This window comes from Lampris incognitus, chromosome 5 (assembly GCF_029633865.1).
Source record: "Lampris incognitus isolate fLamInc1 chromosome 5, fLamInc1.hap2, whole genome shotgun sequence".
NCBI classification, from domain to species: domain Eukaryota; kingdom Metazoa; phylum Chordata; class Actinopteri; order Lampriformes; family Lampridae; genus Lampris; species Lampris incognitus.
The window spans coordinates 56,141,861-56,158,355 of NC_079215.1; the positions used below are offsets into that span (position 1 = coordinate 56,141,861).

Sequence of the window (16,495 nt, forward strand, 5' to 3'; positions counted from 1 at the left end):
CCAGCATCCCCGTGACCCTGAGAGCAGGATCAGTGGTTCAGATAATGGATGGATGGATGGATGGTTTCATTAAGTTATTTCAGCCACTGCTGACATTATGTCGGGTAATGTATGTATATGTGAGAAGATGGCGGCAGGAACTCACGTTTGCAGCGGCTTCACCCAGTACCGACTGTGCAGTGTCTTTGTCCACGTCTAAGTTTGTGTCATCGTGTGAAGATTTTATTTTGATCTTCGATTTTATTTTTCATTTAATGGCTGGGAGAGCTGGCACTGGGTCGGCTGAGAGAGCTCGGTCTGCCGCGTCCTGTGGGCTCAGGGACCACGGCCCCGCTCGGCGCTGCGTCCGTGGAGGAAGCACCGAGGGCGGTCTGACAGGACGCGGAAGTGGGGCAAGCTAAGCTAACTGCTAGCCCATGCAGACCGGCGGTTCCGGCAGTCTTCCTGGCTGGCGTTGGTTCTCTGGAAGGAGGAATCTTTGGACCGTTCTGCATTGAGTGGACTGCGTTGTTAACTGTTTGTGTGGTTTTTTTCCCCCCTCTGTTTTGTGTTTTCGTATGTTTTTGGTGGTGTCATTTTTGGAAATTTGTGTTGCACCGCTGTGGGTTGGGTGAAACGACATTTCGCTTCTTTAGTGTGCGCAAGTGCATGAAAGAAACGACAACAAACTCTTCCTGATTCCTGGTCAGGTGGAACACACAGCTGCAGTTCCACAAAACATGTGATTTAGTTTGCCTCTCTGTGACTTGTGAGATGAGGAGAACCCACACACCAAACAATACAGGCAACCCCCCCCCCCCAAAAAAATAACACACAGCAAGGCCGTTTGCAAAGGCGAAAGACTTTTTAGATAATGAAAATAGTGTACACAATAGCTACAAAATGAAAGGTGCAGTGTCAAAGAAAAGCAAACATTTCAGTCAGACAGAGTGACCTTCATCACCATGTATAGAAAAGAGGCCAACTGAGGACAAGAGGCCTAGAGCTAATGCAGCTCAGCTGCGTCTGCTCAGATGACAATGGCTATTGTGTACCAGAAAGTATACAATTAAGTAGAGTTGAACATTGTGTAGTCATTTCTTTGAACCGATGCCTGCCGCTCAACGACTGCTGGGATAGGCTCCAGCAACCCTGCGACCCTGAGAGCAGGATAAGCGGTTTGGATAATGGATGAATGGATGGATGGATGGATGGATGGATGGATGGATGGATGGATGGATAGATGGATGGATATAAACATATATATATAAAACGACCACAGATGACTAGACTCGCTGGCCCTTGGCTAAAGGTCGGACCCTTTAGTCGAGTGGTTAACGTAGATCGCCCGTGGTGCAGAAAACCCGGGTTCTCTTCCCGGCTGCCCCCTGAATTCGCTACATTGGGGGGTCCGACCCATTAGCCAAGGGCTAGCGAGTGTACACCATGTGGTGTGCATGTGAAATCTGTTTGCTGAGTGACATAAAGGAAGATGTGATGGTGAGGCTGCAATAGCTGCTACAGTGCACAGTGGTGTGCGTTGTGGTTGTGGAACATCAGCTGTCTTGTTGGTGTTGATCCAGTAGTGTGTATAGTGCGTAATAGTGTATTTTGTATGTGGCTATGGCACCCATATGAGAAACGTGTGTGTGTGTGTGTGTGGGGGGTCTAAGTTCGTTACTGAAGCCCAGTGGTGGATCTAGAGATTTTTTCCTGGGGTGGCAAAGGGGTGGCAAGACTGTGTCCCAGAGGTGGCAGCTGCCACCCCTTGCCACCCTGTAGATCCGCGCCTGTGAGGGGGAGGGGGATTCGAAATCGGCGACTTCTGTTTGAGATGAGTTTGGTGCGGGTCTCATTGACCTTCAACATGCATGTACATAAAATATACTTTAAAAACATATTATCTGATTAATAAATGGGGTGGCAACAGGGGTGGCAAGAGTGTGTCCCAGAGGTGGCAGCTGCCACCCCTTGCCACCCTGTAGATCCGCCCCTGCTGAAGCCCCTGACTGACACCCGACGGTACACTACTGCATTTCATATGACGTGACATGACCCTTGGGCTGGGTGTCAATAATGGCGGCCCGTTCCGGTTAATGGCAAAGCAGGATGGATGCACTAAGGGGGCTTTCTGTGCTGGCCGCTACCGAGGGAGTGCATGCTTGCTCAGAGACAGATGGATACCATATCCTATAAAGGGAAAGGTGGGCAGAAGGTCAGACTGGAGGGGGAGAAGCAGGAAACAACAGAGAGCGAGTGAGAGAGAGAGAGAGAGAGAGAGAGAGAGAGAGAGAGAGAGAGAGAGAGAGAGAGAGAGAGAGAGAGAGAGAGAGAGAGAGAGAGAGAGAGAGAGAGAGAGAGAGAGAGAGAGAGGACAGTGGAAAGGAAAACCTTGAGCCAGAAAACTGAAGGTAATTGAACACATGAAAATTGTCGAATGCCTGAGTCTGGGAAGCATGCCCTGCAGAGTCTTAATGGCTGAGCCCATAGACGCCTTGTTTAACCAGGGACAGCTCAGACTGAAAACAAACTATTTGTTCTCCAGACTAATATTTATGCAACTTCCTTTTTTTCCCCCTAGGTCTTGCAAGAAAGTAATAGCACAGCTTCATTTATAAAGTACTGTCCTACACTTAAGACATGGAAAAAATGAACACAAAAAACATGGACTTTAACACAAAAGTAGGTCTCAAAAAGATCATTTATTAAGTACTAAAGCCGGGGTAAGTAGTTGTTTTTCTATGGCGTCATTGGGCAAAAGAATCCATAATAACCTTTCAGCATGTTGCAATTCAAGTGGTCTGAGAGAAAGCTAGACTTCCGCACCCTCTTGGCTCCGTATTCAGACTTTAAAGAAACTAGCCCGGAACGGAAGAATTTAGCCAATCACGGCTCATTTCAGAGACAGGCTCTCCTCCACCTGCACCCTACTCTCACTCCAGATCACCATGTCATCCGTGAACATCATAGTCCATGGAGACTCCTGCCTGATCTCGTCCGTCAACCCGTCCATCACCATTGCAAACAAGAAAGGGCTCAGAGCCGATCCTTGATGTAACCCCACCTCCACCTTGAACCCATCTGTCATTCCAACCGCACACCTCACCACTGTCACACCGCCCTCATACATATCCTGCACCACTCCTACAAACTTCTCTGCAACTCCCGACTTCCTCATACAATACCACACCTCCTCTCTCAGCATCCTGTCATATGCTTTCTCTAAATCCACAAAGACACAGTGTAACTCCTTCTGACCTTCTCTATACTTTTCAATCAACATTCCCAAAGCAAACATCTCATCTGTGGTGCTCTTTCCTGGCATGAAACCATACTGCTGCTCGCTGATCATCACCTCTCCTCTTAACCTATCACATAATTAACAGTGCTTTAAAACCCCGTCTCAAGCGTCCTGACTGGCCAATGGTGAGAGAACAGTGCTGGAGTAGTTGTTTGAGTATTTTGAGTGTTTGAGTATTTGTTATATTGAGTACTGGATATTTGTTAACAGATACAGCAACAGAGATAGATTGGGGCTCTTTTTAGGACTGCTTTTAATATCCATCCATTCATCCATTATCCGAACCGCTTATCCTGCTCTCAGGGTCGCGGGGATGTTGGAGCCCATCCCAGCAGTCATTGGGCGCCAGGCGGGGAGACACCCTGGACAGGCTGCAAGGCCATCACACAGGATACCCACACACACACACACACACACACACACACACACACACACACACACACACACACACACACATATTAATACCTAGGGGCAATTTAGTACGGCTGATTCAAATGACCTACATGTCTTTGGACTGTGGGAGGAAACCCACGCAGACACGGGGGGAACATGCTTCTATTATACAAGGACGGAAAATAGGGAACATTCAGTATCATGTTTTTGTGATCACAGACTATATCCAGGGCACACGTGCGTTCACACACAGACACAACACACACACGTGCTTACTCGCACACATAAACAGCTTTTCCCTGTCCAAAATTCTCAATCCAGGGCAAGTACGACATTTATTCAGCGCTATAAAGTGCCTGTTTGAGTGTGTGTGTGTGTGTGTGTGCGTGCGTGTCTAGAGAGGTAAGTGATTCTGTGCATGGTCGCCTGTTAAATCCATGGATGGAGTCTATGGAAAACTGTGTTTGGATCACACACACGTGTTCACACACAGCCTTTTGCAAGGTCTGGTCAGAATGAAGAAAAAAAAAGACTTGGGTGGGGAAACATCCGAGAGCAAGTTCATTCAAAAGCACGGTAATTTCACGTTTTATTTTCCCGTTCATTACCCTCCCCTGTGTTTCTAAGCACTGCGAGCCCTGCAGCCGGGCCTTCTGTAAAATAACACACTTCCAGAGCCACTGACAAAAACTGCTGAATTGCTTACTGAGAAGTGTTGTGTATGTTTTGAACTACTGACCAAGGGATTCCAGGTCGTGTTTTGTTTTTGTTTTTTTTTCTTTCAACATTAATTGTCCGGGTAGCGTAGCGGTCTGTTCCGTTGCCTACCAACACGGGGGTCGCCGGTTCGAATCCCCGTGTTACCTCCGGCTTGGTCGAGCGTCCCTACAGACGCAATAGCTTGTTTGCAGTCACGTGATTCTGATGACGCGCGAGATTCAGATGGAGGGCAGGAAGTGAAAAGCGGAACGGACCGGATGGGCCTAGTTTAACCCGAACTGTGCTAGTTTAGACGATATTATAAGAGAAAGGTATCAACTGAAGGGAAGATGCTGTAGCGAATCGGGGGAGGGGGGCAGCCCGGGAACCGCCGCAGCCGGGACGCGAACCCGGATCTCCCGCTCCACGGGCGACAACGTTAACCAGTCGCCTGAAGGGTCCGACCCTTAAAGGGCTAACGCGTCTACTTGTCCGTGCACGCTACACTACCCCCCCCCCCGCTCCTTCAGGAAGCGCGTCCCCCGCGCTTCAGCATATCGGCTCCCTATGCCCTCACGTCTCTGGGCGCACGTGCTTCCGATGGCCTCACGGTCTAACCATCCCACTTCTGACACCAGTGCAGCGAATTCGGGGGGGGGGGCAGTCCGGGACGCAAACCCGTGGCTCCCACACCGAAAGCGACTACGTTAACCAGGGTCCGGGTCTACTTATTCGTGCACGCTACAATATGTTGGACATGATCCTTATGTTATGAAGAGTGGTTTTTTTGATGACTCCGCTCCTCCCGACCGCAGACGACGGTTCCTGGTCGCTGCACTAGCGCCTCCTCTGGTTGGTCGGGGCGCCTGCTCAGGCGGGAGGGGCAACCGGGGACGGGGGGGGGGGGGATATCGTGATCCTCCCACGCGCTACGTCCCCCTGGTGAAACTCCTCACTGTCAGGTGAAAAGAAGCGGCTGGCGACTCCACATGTATGGGAGGAGACATGTGGTAGTCTGCAACCCTCCCCGGGTCAGCAGAGGGGGCGGAGCAGCCACCGGGACGGCTCGGAAGAGTGGGGTAATTGGCCAAATACAATTGGGAAGAAAAAAAAAAGGGGGGGGCAAAACATTAATTGTGTTGCTGTATGGACGGAGCCCTGCCCATAATCAATCAATCAATCAATCAATCAATTTTGAACACGTTAAAGAAAACACACACACACACACACGTATATATATATATATATTAGTAAGGAAATACGAGTCCAAGCACAACCCTAATCACTCTTCAAAATCCAAACCTCGCATTGTCATTTTAACATTTTGGTCATTATTTCTGAAGCTCTCATTCACACTAGGGGTTGACCGATGTGGGAGGTTTTCAGGGTCGATACTGGTTATTAGCAATCAAGGATACTGATAACCAATGTTTGGAACCAATATACATTTACAGTAAAAATGAAAATCTTGGTGTCAAAATTAGAATAACCCAATCTCCTAAACAAAACTTCGTTGAAATGCCTTTAAGCATGTTTAATTAAACACTGGAAATTAAAAACATCCATCCATCCATTATCCAAACCGCTTATCCTTCTCTCAGGAGCCTATCCCAGCAGTCATTGGGCGGCAGGTGGGAAAACACCCTGGACAGGCCGCCAGGCCATCATGCAGGGCCCACACACACACACACCCACACACCTAGGGACAATTTAGTATGGCCAATTCACTTGACCTACATGTCTTTGGACTGTGGGAGGGAAACCGGAGCACCCGGAGGAAACCCAAACATAGAGAACATGCAAACTCCACACAGGACAACCCCCAAGGTTGGACTACCCCGGGGCTCGAACCCAGGACCTTCTTGCTGTGAGGCGACCGCTCTAACCATTGCGCCACCGTGCCGCCCTGAACAACAACAACAACAACAACAACAACAATTAGTTACATTTATATAGCGCTTTTCTAGACACCCAGGGCGCCGGAAGTTCGGATGAATGGGCAGGGCACTAGTAACAAGTAAAAGCACAAACTCACATGGGCACATAACGTTACGTTTGCAATATAAGTTCCAGGTGCACTGGCACCAATACTACTCAAAGACATATCTATCGCTACATAAATGAACTCTAATAACTTGTTATAGTTAACTGTATATCAATGCAACAAAGTGCATTATTCGGGCTTTTTCAGTGGTGTACCTGGCCATGCTTGTTTTTGCAACTTCAGCATATATGATTGTGATGTTTACTGCAACTTTGACAATATCTGCTGCCTTACATGCGCAACACTCTGCTCCAGTCTGCACATGCGTGTTGATAGTCTATTACTCGTGATGAGTAACCAATCAGATAGTGCTGTGGGGGGACATTGCTCGACCACAGAGTGGCGACTACAGACAGAGAGGCGGCTGCATCAGAGCCAAAGTAGTAGTGATGGGAGGTTCGACTCTTTTTATTGACTCGAGTTTGTATGAGTCGCTCACTAAAGATAGTCAGGTTTTCGGGTTACGCAAGTCACTGAGTCAGTCGCCCACAGGCTGGGAAATCACCCACCAGCCCTGTCGTGTTTGCAAAATAAATATATGCATGTGAGACAAACTTTAACTAAAATGTGCAACTCTTAAGTCACATAGCAGCTCTCCATCACATGTTAACCAGCCTGATGCAACCCAACATCCTGTTCATCCCCCATAGCCCAAAAATGTCTGCTCCAACTTTCATCCATGGCAGTTCTGGGACTTTAAGCATGATAAGTGACTCTTTCTGGTGTTGTGGCTGTAGCTGTTGACATGGTTCACACTTCTCCACCATTATATCTATGTCACGTGCCATTCCAGGCCAGTAGAGAACTCTTCTTGCTTTAGCCTTTGTTCACTGAACTCCCTGGTGAGCTAGATGTAGCTCCTTTAAGATGACTGTTTTGAAGCTCTAGGGTATGATGAGCTTGTCTCTGACCATCACGGTGCCGTTCTGTAGACTGATGTTTCGTCGCATTGGCCAGTAGCTGTGTAGGCTTCTGTCCACGCTGCATCGTTTCTGTTGCCATCCTTTCTTGTTTCTCTCGCACAGAGCTTATAGCACACTGTCTGCTGCAGTTGCCTCCTTCAGCTGGCTAAGTGTCTCTGCGCTCAGCGCGTCTGTGGCTTCCACGGCACACACAATCCTCTCATCACAGGGGTTCCCGTTGATATCTTATGCCTCTCCGCTCACTGTTGCACGATGTACAGCGATATACGTATGTAATGTTCAGATCATACCTTTGCAGTTGTAGGAGCATTCGCTGCAGGCATGCTGGTGCTTTGTTCAGTGGCTTCTGCACAATGATCTCCAGAGGCTTGTGGTCTAACTGGACCGTCACTGTCTTGCCGTAGATATATTGATGAAACCTTTTGGCTGCAAAGACTATGGCGAGTAGTTCTTTCTTTATTTGAACGTATCTTTGTGGAGTCTGTGAGCGGTCACGATGCATAGCACACAGGTAGACCTTCTTGCAGTAGACATGCTCCCAGCCCGTCTTTCGATGAGTCTGCCTGTACTGTCAGCGGCTTCTTGTAGTTGTACAGCCTTAGTACAGGTGCTTGTGTGAGGGTAGCTTTCAGATTCTCCATTGCTGCGCTTTGATGTGGGCTCCACTGCCACATAGTGTCCTTCCTGAGTAGCTGTCTGAGAGGTGCTGTCAACAAGGTTTCATTTGGGATGTACCGTGCTAAGTACACGGTCATTCCAAGCAGTCATTGCAGGCCTCGTTTGTCCTCTGGGGGGTGGCATGTCATTGATTGCTTTCTCCTTTGCATCATCAGCTCTCAGTCCCTCTGGCATGATGATGTGCCCCATGTATCTGACTGTGTTGACTTTGAACTGGATCTTGTCTCTGTTGAACTTCACATTGGCTGCTTTTGCTCTCTCCATTACCTTGTGTAGGATCTCAGCGTGCTCCTGATCTGATGATGTGGCAATGATCATGTCGTCAGCGATGATGTGCACACCCTGTATATCACTGAAGGTCTCACAGTTCTTCTGCTGGAATATCACTCGCAGACTTGATGCCGAATGGGAGTCTTAGGAAACGGAACCGGGCCCATGGTGGGTTGAAGGTGCAGTTTCGAAGATGGCTCATTCAGCTTGATCTGCCAGTATCAATTTTTCTCATCGAGGATGGTGAAGATGGATTTTCCTGCTAGCTTGCTGCACACATCTTCTGGGGTGAGAATGGAGTAGTGCTGATGTTTTACAGTCTCATTCAGGTCACGAGGGTCCAAGCAAACCCTCAGTGTACCATTCTTCTTCTCTGTGATGACCAGACTGTTCACCCACTCTGTTGGTTCTTTGACAGCTGTTATAACATCTCTTTTCTCGAGGTCTTGTAGTGTGTCTTCCAGTTTGTCAATGATAGAGAGAAGAATATTCCTGCAACCATGGACTACTGGCATAACGGATGGATTAACATGTATGTGATGGACTCCTGGGAACTCACCCGGTCCTGTGAAGGCTGCTGGATACATCTCAACCAACTCCTCTTTGGTGGCTGAAGACTTTGTGGTGAGCGCCTCAATCCTCTTCACCAGCTGAAGATGCATGCTTCTCTGCCCATGATCAGTGTGTGTGTCTGACTCAATACATAGAACTGCAGTGTAGCTGTTGCTTTGGTGCTCTTGCATTTCAGTGACACATTTGGGGTCAGGCGAGCACCACCAAACGCAACTAACACTGTCGATGTAGGCTGTGGCTGAATAGAATATGGCATCGGCTGGACAATGGACAGAGGTAGCACGTTTGCTTCAGCGCCTGTGTCAAGCTTGAATTTTACTGCTACACCTCTGATGCTAGCTGTTGTATACCACCCACTGTCCGTTTGGTCTACTGCACACACTTCAGCACTCTCCGCTGTTCTTATGTACAAGGAATCCACTGCATTCTATGTTGTTTACAGTATTTGTTCTAAGCGTACTTTTGTTGTCGTTTGCTGCCCGGCATACTTAGGAAAAATTATTGAATTCCCACATTTGTGACACACAGCTTCATAGGCTGGGCACTGGAGCAGCTCATGGCTCCTTCCACACCTGCGGCAGTCTCCTATTGCTGGTTTTTTGCCACTCTTGTTCCAGGCGCCCGCTCTTCTCTGCCCTGCTGTTCTCTCTAGAGCTTCCACTGGAGCGTCACAAACGATATGTACGTTCTGCACTGCTTGTACCTGCGTCTTGGCTAGCTCTGTTGCTCTGCATATTTCTCTGGCTCTGTGTAGCAATAGGTCATCTTCACGCAGCAGTCTTTCTTTTAGATGCGGATTCATTATGCTAAATACTAGCTTGTCTATGAGCATATCATCTTCGCTTGGGCCAAACTCATCGTCTTTGCTTTTCCGTCGCAGTTTCGTGATGAATCTGTCCACAGAAGGCCCTTCTGTCATCGGATGTGACCGGAATTGGTGCCGCTCGAACACAATTTTTTTTTTTAATTTTGTGGGCTGCAGTAGCTTCGGGACGCTGTGGGAACGGCCTCCATCATCTCATTCTCGTCATCAACCAAGCTAATGGTGAGTGTGCTGTACACTTCCAACGCTTCTTCGCCGATGGTGCGGCAGAATGGCGACTTTAACCTCCTCATCTTTGTCACATGCTCCCGATGGGGTCATGTACAGCCGAAAACGTTGTTCCCTTCTGCGCCAGTTTTCTGCTAGGCTGCCGGTGAGTATCAGCGGTGACGGTGTCTTAAACTGCTCAATCTTTCTGCTAGCGACGTCAGTGTAACCGGTTATTTTCTTGCCCGGTGCGGGATTCGATACGAGGTGTACTGCACCACAAGGCGACATCACTAACCGCTCGGCTAAAGGGTCGGACCCGTTGACTAGGGACTAACGTGTCTTATTAGTAGCTTACAGTCGTCACCCTCCCCGGAAGCGCGCCCTCGCGCTTTGTTCTTCCCGCGCTCCGAAGAGACTTCTGAGGATCTGCACACTTCCGGATCCCACCGCTGCCACCAATGTAACCGGTTATGTTCTTCCCTGGTGCGGGATTCGATACGGGGTGTACTGCTCCACAAGGCGACGTCACTAACCGCTCGGCTAAAGGGTCAGACCCGTTAGCTAGGGGCTAACGTGTCATATTAGTAGTTTACATCAGTTAGCTAGCTAACTGTTAGCTTGTCTGACGGGGCACTTTACTCCGTTTTCTGACACCATGTTATGTTCTATTTGTGTTATGTATCAGTACCCGAGTGGAGAGGGTGGCTATATTTACAATAACGATAGAGTCGAGGCTGAAAGTTTATAACGGGTCTTTACTGTCTAACGGTGGGTCATTCACAGGCTTATGCAATCCAGCAACAATGTGCTTCCTCAACAGTCCAACTTAGTAGAGGATCGAGTGCTCATTCAAATACGCCACACACACTGCAGAAGTTGTATGGGACTCTACGGACATAACTCACCGTAATCAGTTGATGTTCTATGTCAGCTTGACCCTTTAACAAAGTGTTTCCGGGTTGACAGGGAGCAGCGCCATGTTGCTCTCGCTGGGATTTTGTACGGGAAAAATAAAAGTAGAGGCCAGTTCCCATCGACGCAGAGAACGGAAATGGAGTAGAGAACGGTCAACTGAGCATGCGCGAAATGCCTCTACCACGTCTCCACACGCGCCGCGTAGCATCCAGGCGCTAGGATTCTAGGAAGACCCGCCCTACTCTGCGTCCGATTGGCTAACTTTAACCCTAACCCCGCCCCAACCCTAACCTTAACCTACCCAAACAACGGAGGCAACGAGTACTTGCGCATGCTCAGTTGACCGTTCTCTGCATCGATGGGAACCAACCTCTACCGAAAAAGAAATAACGTTCGCGTAGTCAATGGCAGAAATTGTCCGTCTCTACTTTCCAGCAATTTCCCCAAGGTAAAGAAAATAACTCGTACAAAACATTGGTATTAATAAATACCTGAAATAATTGTTTGATTTTAAATGAATATAATCCGTTAAGAAAAAAAAAGGTCCGTCATTCGGTTTAAAAAGCGTGAACGGCAGTCAGTCCCATCTCAGAACGGTATCTATAGCAACAGCTGGCTAATCAGAAATTACGCCGTAGCGTTTCATGTCTGAACAACCAGAGTCGAGTAGTGGTAAATTACTAATCCAGTGGCGCCCCCAGAAATGTTTCATAGGGGGGGCCAAATGGGGCCACTGAAAATCTGGGGGGGGGGGGGCACACCAAAACCAAAAGCCATGACTGAATTTCGGGAATTCTATGATGTTGTAGTATACTGTATAGCCTAGTGGAAAACTGTCAATATGAGAGTTAAGAAAAATATACATTATTGATTTAAATGAACAGCACCTAATGTAAAATATCAGATAGAAGCATATTATGCATAATCAGAAGCATATTCTGCATATGCGACTCGTGGCTGGGGGGGGGGCAGGGATAGTATCAGAGTGGCCGTGGCCACCCCTTAGGGGCGCCACTGTACTAATCAGGGACAGAATGCATGGGGCGTGGAACTTGTTGGTGAGCGAGTGATTCGTGCAGCTCAGGTTAGACCTTGAGCTCTGGGCAGGGAGCGGACTCTGGGCTCGGAGAGCGGGTAGTGAAGGAGTGATTCGTGCAGCCCGAGATCTTCAGCTCCAGGCTGGGCGAGCGAGTACTGATTTGAAACAAGCGCCACAGTGGTTGCTTTTGTCACAGGGCTGGGTTAATTAATACAGCTGGGCTAATACAGTAATTGACTTGAGAACCGCGCAACCGCGACACGTTGTCTCGCCCCGTCTTGGCAGTTCGCACTGGCTAGTGGCAGGGGGCGAGTAAGTGAACGGCTTAATGGGGATGAGGAGTCGTCACTCAGCAAGAAGAGTCGTTCGTTTCGAACAATTTGTTCATGATTCGCTCATCACTACAATGTAGTGCATTTTTGAATAATAATTCAAATAATCGTGAAAATGCTGAATATCTGATCCAATAATCGGTCGACCCCTAATTCATTCACACCATGCTATATTTTGAGAACAAAAGAAGAACGAGCTCAAATTCGTGGGTCGTCAACTTTATAAGCAAGTGGCAAGACATTTGCATTATATTGTGATCACATTTAAAGGGTTAATTCAGTTTCCAGGGTTTTTACTATTTGTCCTGCTTACATGGAGTCAGACAAACCCGTGGATACCTTTTTTATCTGTGCGTGCAGTCTGGAGGTATAGTCATTGATGAGTTTAGCCCAGTGGTTCTCAACCTTTTTGGGGTCCTGGACCCCCTGCGTATTTTTGATCTACCCTGAGGACCCCTCCACCTGATCTTGGGGGAGGGGGGTTGCAATTTGATAGAAACAGTAGAAACTGCATTTTAAATTGCGTTATAGCATTTATTCACTCTTTGGGGCAAAAATAAGAGCTTTCAGTTGTAACTTAGATATAGTTAACAAAACAGAATTCTTATGCAGTAACTTTCAGGTATATGTAACAAAACAGAATATGTATTCAGTAACTTTCAGATATATGTAACAAAACAGAATATGTATTCAGTAACTTTCAGATATATGTAACAAAACAGAATATGTATTCAGTAACTTTCAGATATATGTAACAACAGAATTTTTATGCAGTAACTTTTAACAATGCAAACGGGAGCGAGATCTCTTATTAAAATACAATAAATGACACTTGTGAAACAGATGTAATTAGAGAAAAAAAGTCCTGTTACTCTTTATAGTTTAGGTAGATAAAGGTCTCAATCACATTTGAGTAAAATAATCCTATTTCTATAAATGTCATAGGATCTTTTTTTAAAGATATTTTATTTTCACGGACCCCTTGCAATTACACCACGGACCACTAGGGGTCCGCGGACCCCCGGTTGAGAAACACTGGTTAGCCTAGCTTAGCTCAATAGCTGGACGTCTACCTGGATCATTAGCAGTTTCTCTCAAAAGAAGGGCAATACACTTTATCCGAAGCTGATCTTCTATGGCAGAAGACGGATATGTGCATTATGGGAAAAATGGTACAAAACTAATAATCTAATTTTTTAGGATTTTGCATACTTATGGCAACGTTTAGGGAACTATAATCTAATTTTTAGGATTTTGCATACTTATGGCAACGTTTAGGAAACATTGTTCATGCTAGGCTAATGAGTAAAAACCATTAACGATCTGCTAAGCAAGGCTAAACTCACCGTTCGGCGTGCCTTCAAGCTGCACATACAGACATAAAAGGGTATCTGCAAGTTTCTCTGACCTCATCTAAGTATGAAAAAGAGTAAAAACCACACAGATTATCCATTTAACAGCATGCACATTAAGCTGTAAATAGTTATAACACTATTATGCAAACAGCTTTCAGAGAGGCCCTGGTACCATTGCTAATTGATTAGCTGCACTGAGTTTAGCCACGTGTGGCTGTTGGAGACACAAAAAAAAGCCATGGCATCTCAGTGTCCAATTACATCATCAGTTCAGCCATACACAGAGATTCCACTGTAGCATTACTTACTGTCATTATGAGATAAACTGATTGAGCTGTTGGGAAATTCTTTGTCTCAAGTTCCGTTTGTTGTCTGACGTGAGGTCGGAGCAGGGTCAGTTAGCACACTAGTCTTGATCAAGACACTTAAACTGGGTCGATACTTGGGGCTTGACCCCCTAACTGTCCTGCCAACTGTAACTCCTGGCTCACTGCCAGGGCTAGGGAAGTATCACATTTTCACCAGACCTTTATCGTGGTAAAAAATATCTTGGTAATGGGGCGTGCGGGTAGTGTAGCAGTCTATTCCTTTGCCCACCAACACGAGGATCACCGGGTCGAATCCCCGTGTTACCTCCGGCTTGGTCAGGCGTCCCTACAGACACAATTGGCTGTGTCTGCGGGTGGGAAGTCGAATGTGGGTATGTGTCCTGGTTACTGCACTAGCACTTCTTCTGGTCAGTCGGGGCGCCTGTTCAGGGGGGGGGGTAGCGTGATCCTCCCACGTGCTACGTCCCCCTGGTGAAACTCCTCACTGTCAGGTGAAAAGAAGCGGCTGGCGACCCCTCATGTATCGGAGGAGCCATGTGGTAGTCTGCAGCCCTCCCCGGATCGGCAGAGGGGGTGGACCAGCGACCAGGACAGCTGGGAAGAGTGGGGTAATTGGCCAGTTACAATTGGGGATAGAAAAAAAAGGGGGGGGGGATTCAATCTTTGTAAACATAAAATCATTATAAAGCATACATTAAGGGTTCCCACTCCCAACTTTGTTGCATGTGTGCTTCTTTGTGTGGATGGGAGGAAGAATAAAGAGTGAAGAAATAAATTTAATTTGCTGATCCCCATAAGTGCCTAGCATACATTTCACAAATTTCTAGGCTTACATGTCATATTATCATATTAGCTTTTTCTCATTTTTACAACTCATTATCACAAATAAATATATATATTGGGACTCTCCCACTCACAACCCTGCCAGAGCCAGAGTTGCCAGGACCAACAAACAGGATGGATCGAATGACTCTCAGAAAATGAACTGAGCATGAAGCAAGGCTGATTGAAAAAATGAGACCGTCTGAGCTCATTACCCCTCCATAAACAGGTCTCTTCCCTGAAACAAAGCAAATGAGGTGATTTCATGAGACAAGCAGATGGCTTACTTCAAGTTCGCCACTACATTAAAAAAAGGAAGAGCCAACGAGTCGTTAGGGCTTCCTTCAAAGTTTGAGAGGGTGTGTGTCAGGCATCCAACAATCGCAGCCGGCATTTCCCATTCCCCACACCTAGTTACTAACTAGAACGGGACCTGTGAATTTCCCACTAAATCCCTTTATTCTCCGCGTTCAGATCCGCAGACACAACCACACAAACAGGCAGCGCCAACAACGAGTCAGATAATGAGTACGTGCCTCGTGGCTCTTAAATTGACCACTTGACTTTGATGAGTCCTTACCTTAAAGAAGCTACCGCTCCTGTCCATGTGGCCTTTAGGAGGGCTGCTGGGCAGTGTGCTGGAGGACATCTTGTCGTCTCAGTCACAGAACCGGGTCCCTCTTTGTCTCGGTGCGTTTCTATCTAGCGCGGTGTCTGCGGCGACCGGAGTGCTGTGGGTCAAACAGAGATCAGACCGGACACTTGAGCCGCGGTGCCACCATAGGAAATGCCTGCCGTGGCTGCAGCCAGCACTATACAGTAGGTGCTGGTCCGGTGGACTGCTCTCACTGTGAATCAATCTCTCACTTCCTCCTCTTTATCTCGACACATCTCACCAGGCAGAGACCATGAGACCAGTCCTTCCCTGTCCAGCAGTACGAGCGCGGCACCAGTGGACGAGGTACTGTACTCTTAACTACACACACACACACACACACACACACACTACTGCAAGAATACTGGAAGAAACTATGGCAAGAATGTACTGGTTTAGCACTTAAGAGTCTAAAAGTTGACATGGCATCCTCTCAGGAGGTTCGGTTTCGTTGCTAAACAAGTGTCCACAAGGAGTGTGAAACCGACCTCCTCGGTGGGAAAATTAAACTGCCTGCCAAATCCACCCCCACCCCACCCACCCACCCCACCCCCCCCCTCCTCCCCAACATTTAGTCAAATTAAAAGCGGTAAACAAAAGTGGTCAGGATAATCTGATAGAGGCAGAACATGGGAACCGGGGCGTGAAGAGCTGCAGTATAAACACAGCCTCAGCGTCCTTCCTCTCGTCTGCTTTGGCACACGTGTTGCCGCGGGCGTAAACTCGCGCACCGAAACCAAGGCAAGTACAGAACGAGTCGTCCAAAACCTCCTTTCCCTGACCGGGTCAACCCCAACACTGCTGGTCTGGCATTAGGGTTTTCTGAAGTGGGACAAGTTGGGTTGTGTTGACGCCTGCCGAGGTCCGTCATGTTGTGAGCCGTGTGTGTGAGGGCCGCCGGAGGAGAGGGAGACGGGGCAGACAGAGAGACGGATGGGGGTAGAGACGGAACGGATGGGGGTAGAGACGGATGGGGGTAGAGACGGATGGGGGTAGAGACGGATGGAGGTAGAGACGGATGGAGGTAGAGACGGATGGGGGTAGAGACGGATGGAGGTAGAGACGGATGGAGGTAGAGACGGATGGGGGTAGAGACGGATGGGGGTAGAGACGGATGGAGGTAGAGATGGATGGGGGTAGAGACGGATGGGGGTA

The 16,495-nt window shown here is 47.9% G+C and overlaps 1 protein-coding gene across 2 annotated transcripts in view; it reads right to left on the minus strand.

Annotated features, from left to right (window-relative positions):
* The window catches only part of LOC130112618 (ras and Rab interactor 2-like), a 71,197-nt gene that overhangs the window by 43,132 nt on the left and 11,570 nt on the right, over positions 1–16,495 (minus strand). For both annotated transcript variants that reach the window (XM_056280060.1, XM_056280061.1), the window contains exon 2: positions 15,266–15,416. In XM_056280060.1, coding sequence (XP_056136035.1) covers positions 15,266–15,334 — 69 coding nt within the window. In that variant the 5' untranslated portion in view covers positions 15,335–15,416. The remainder of the gene's footprint in view (positions 1–15,265; positions 15,417–16,495) is intronic.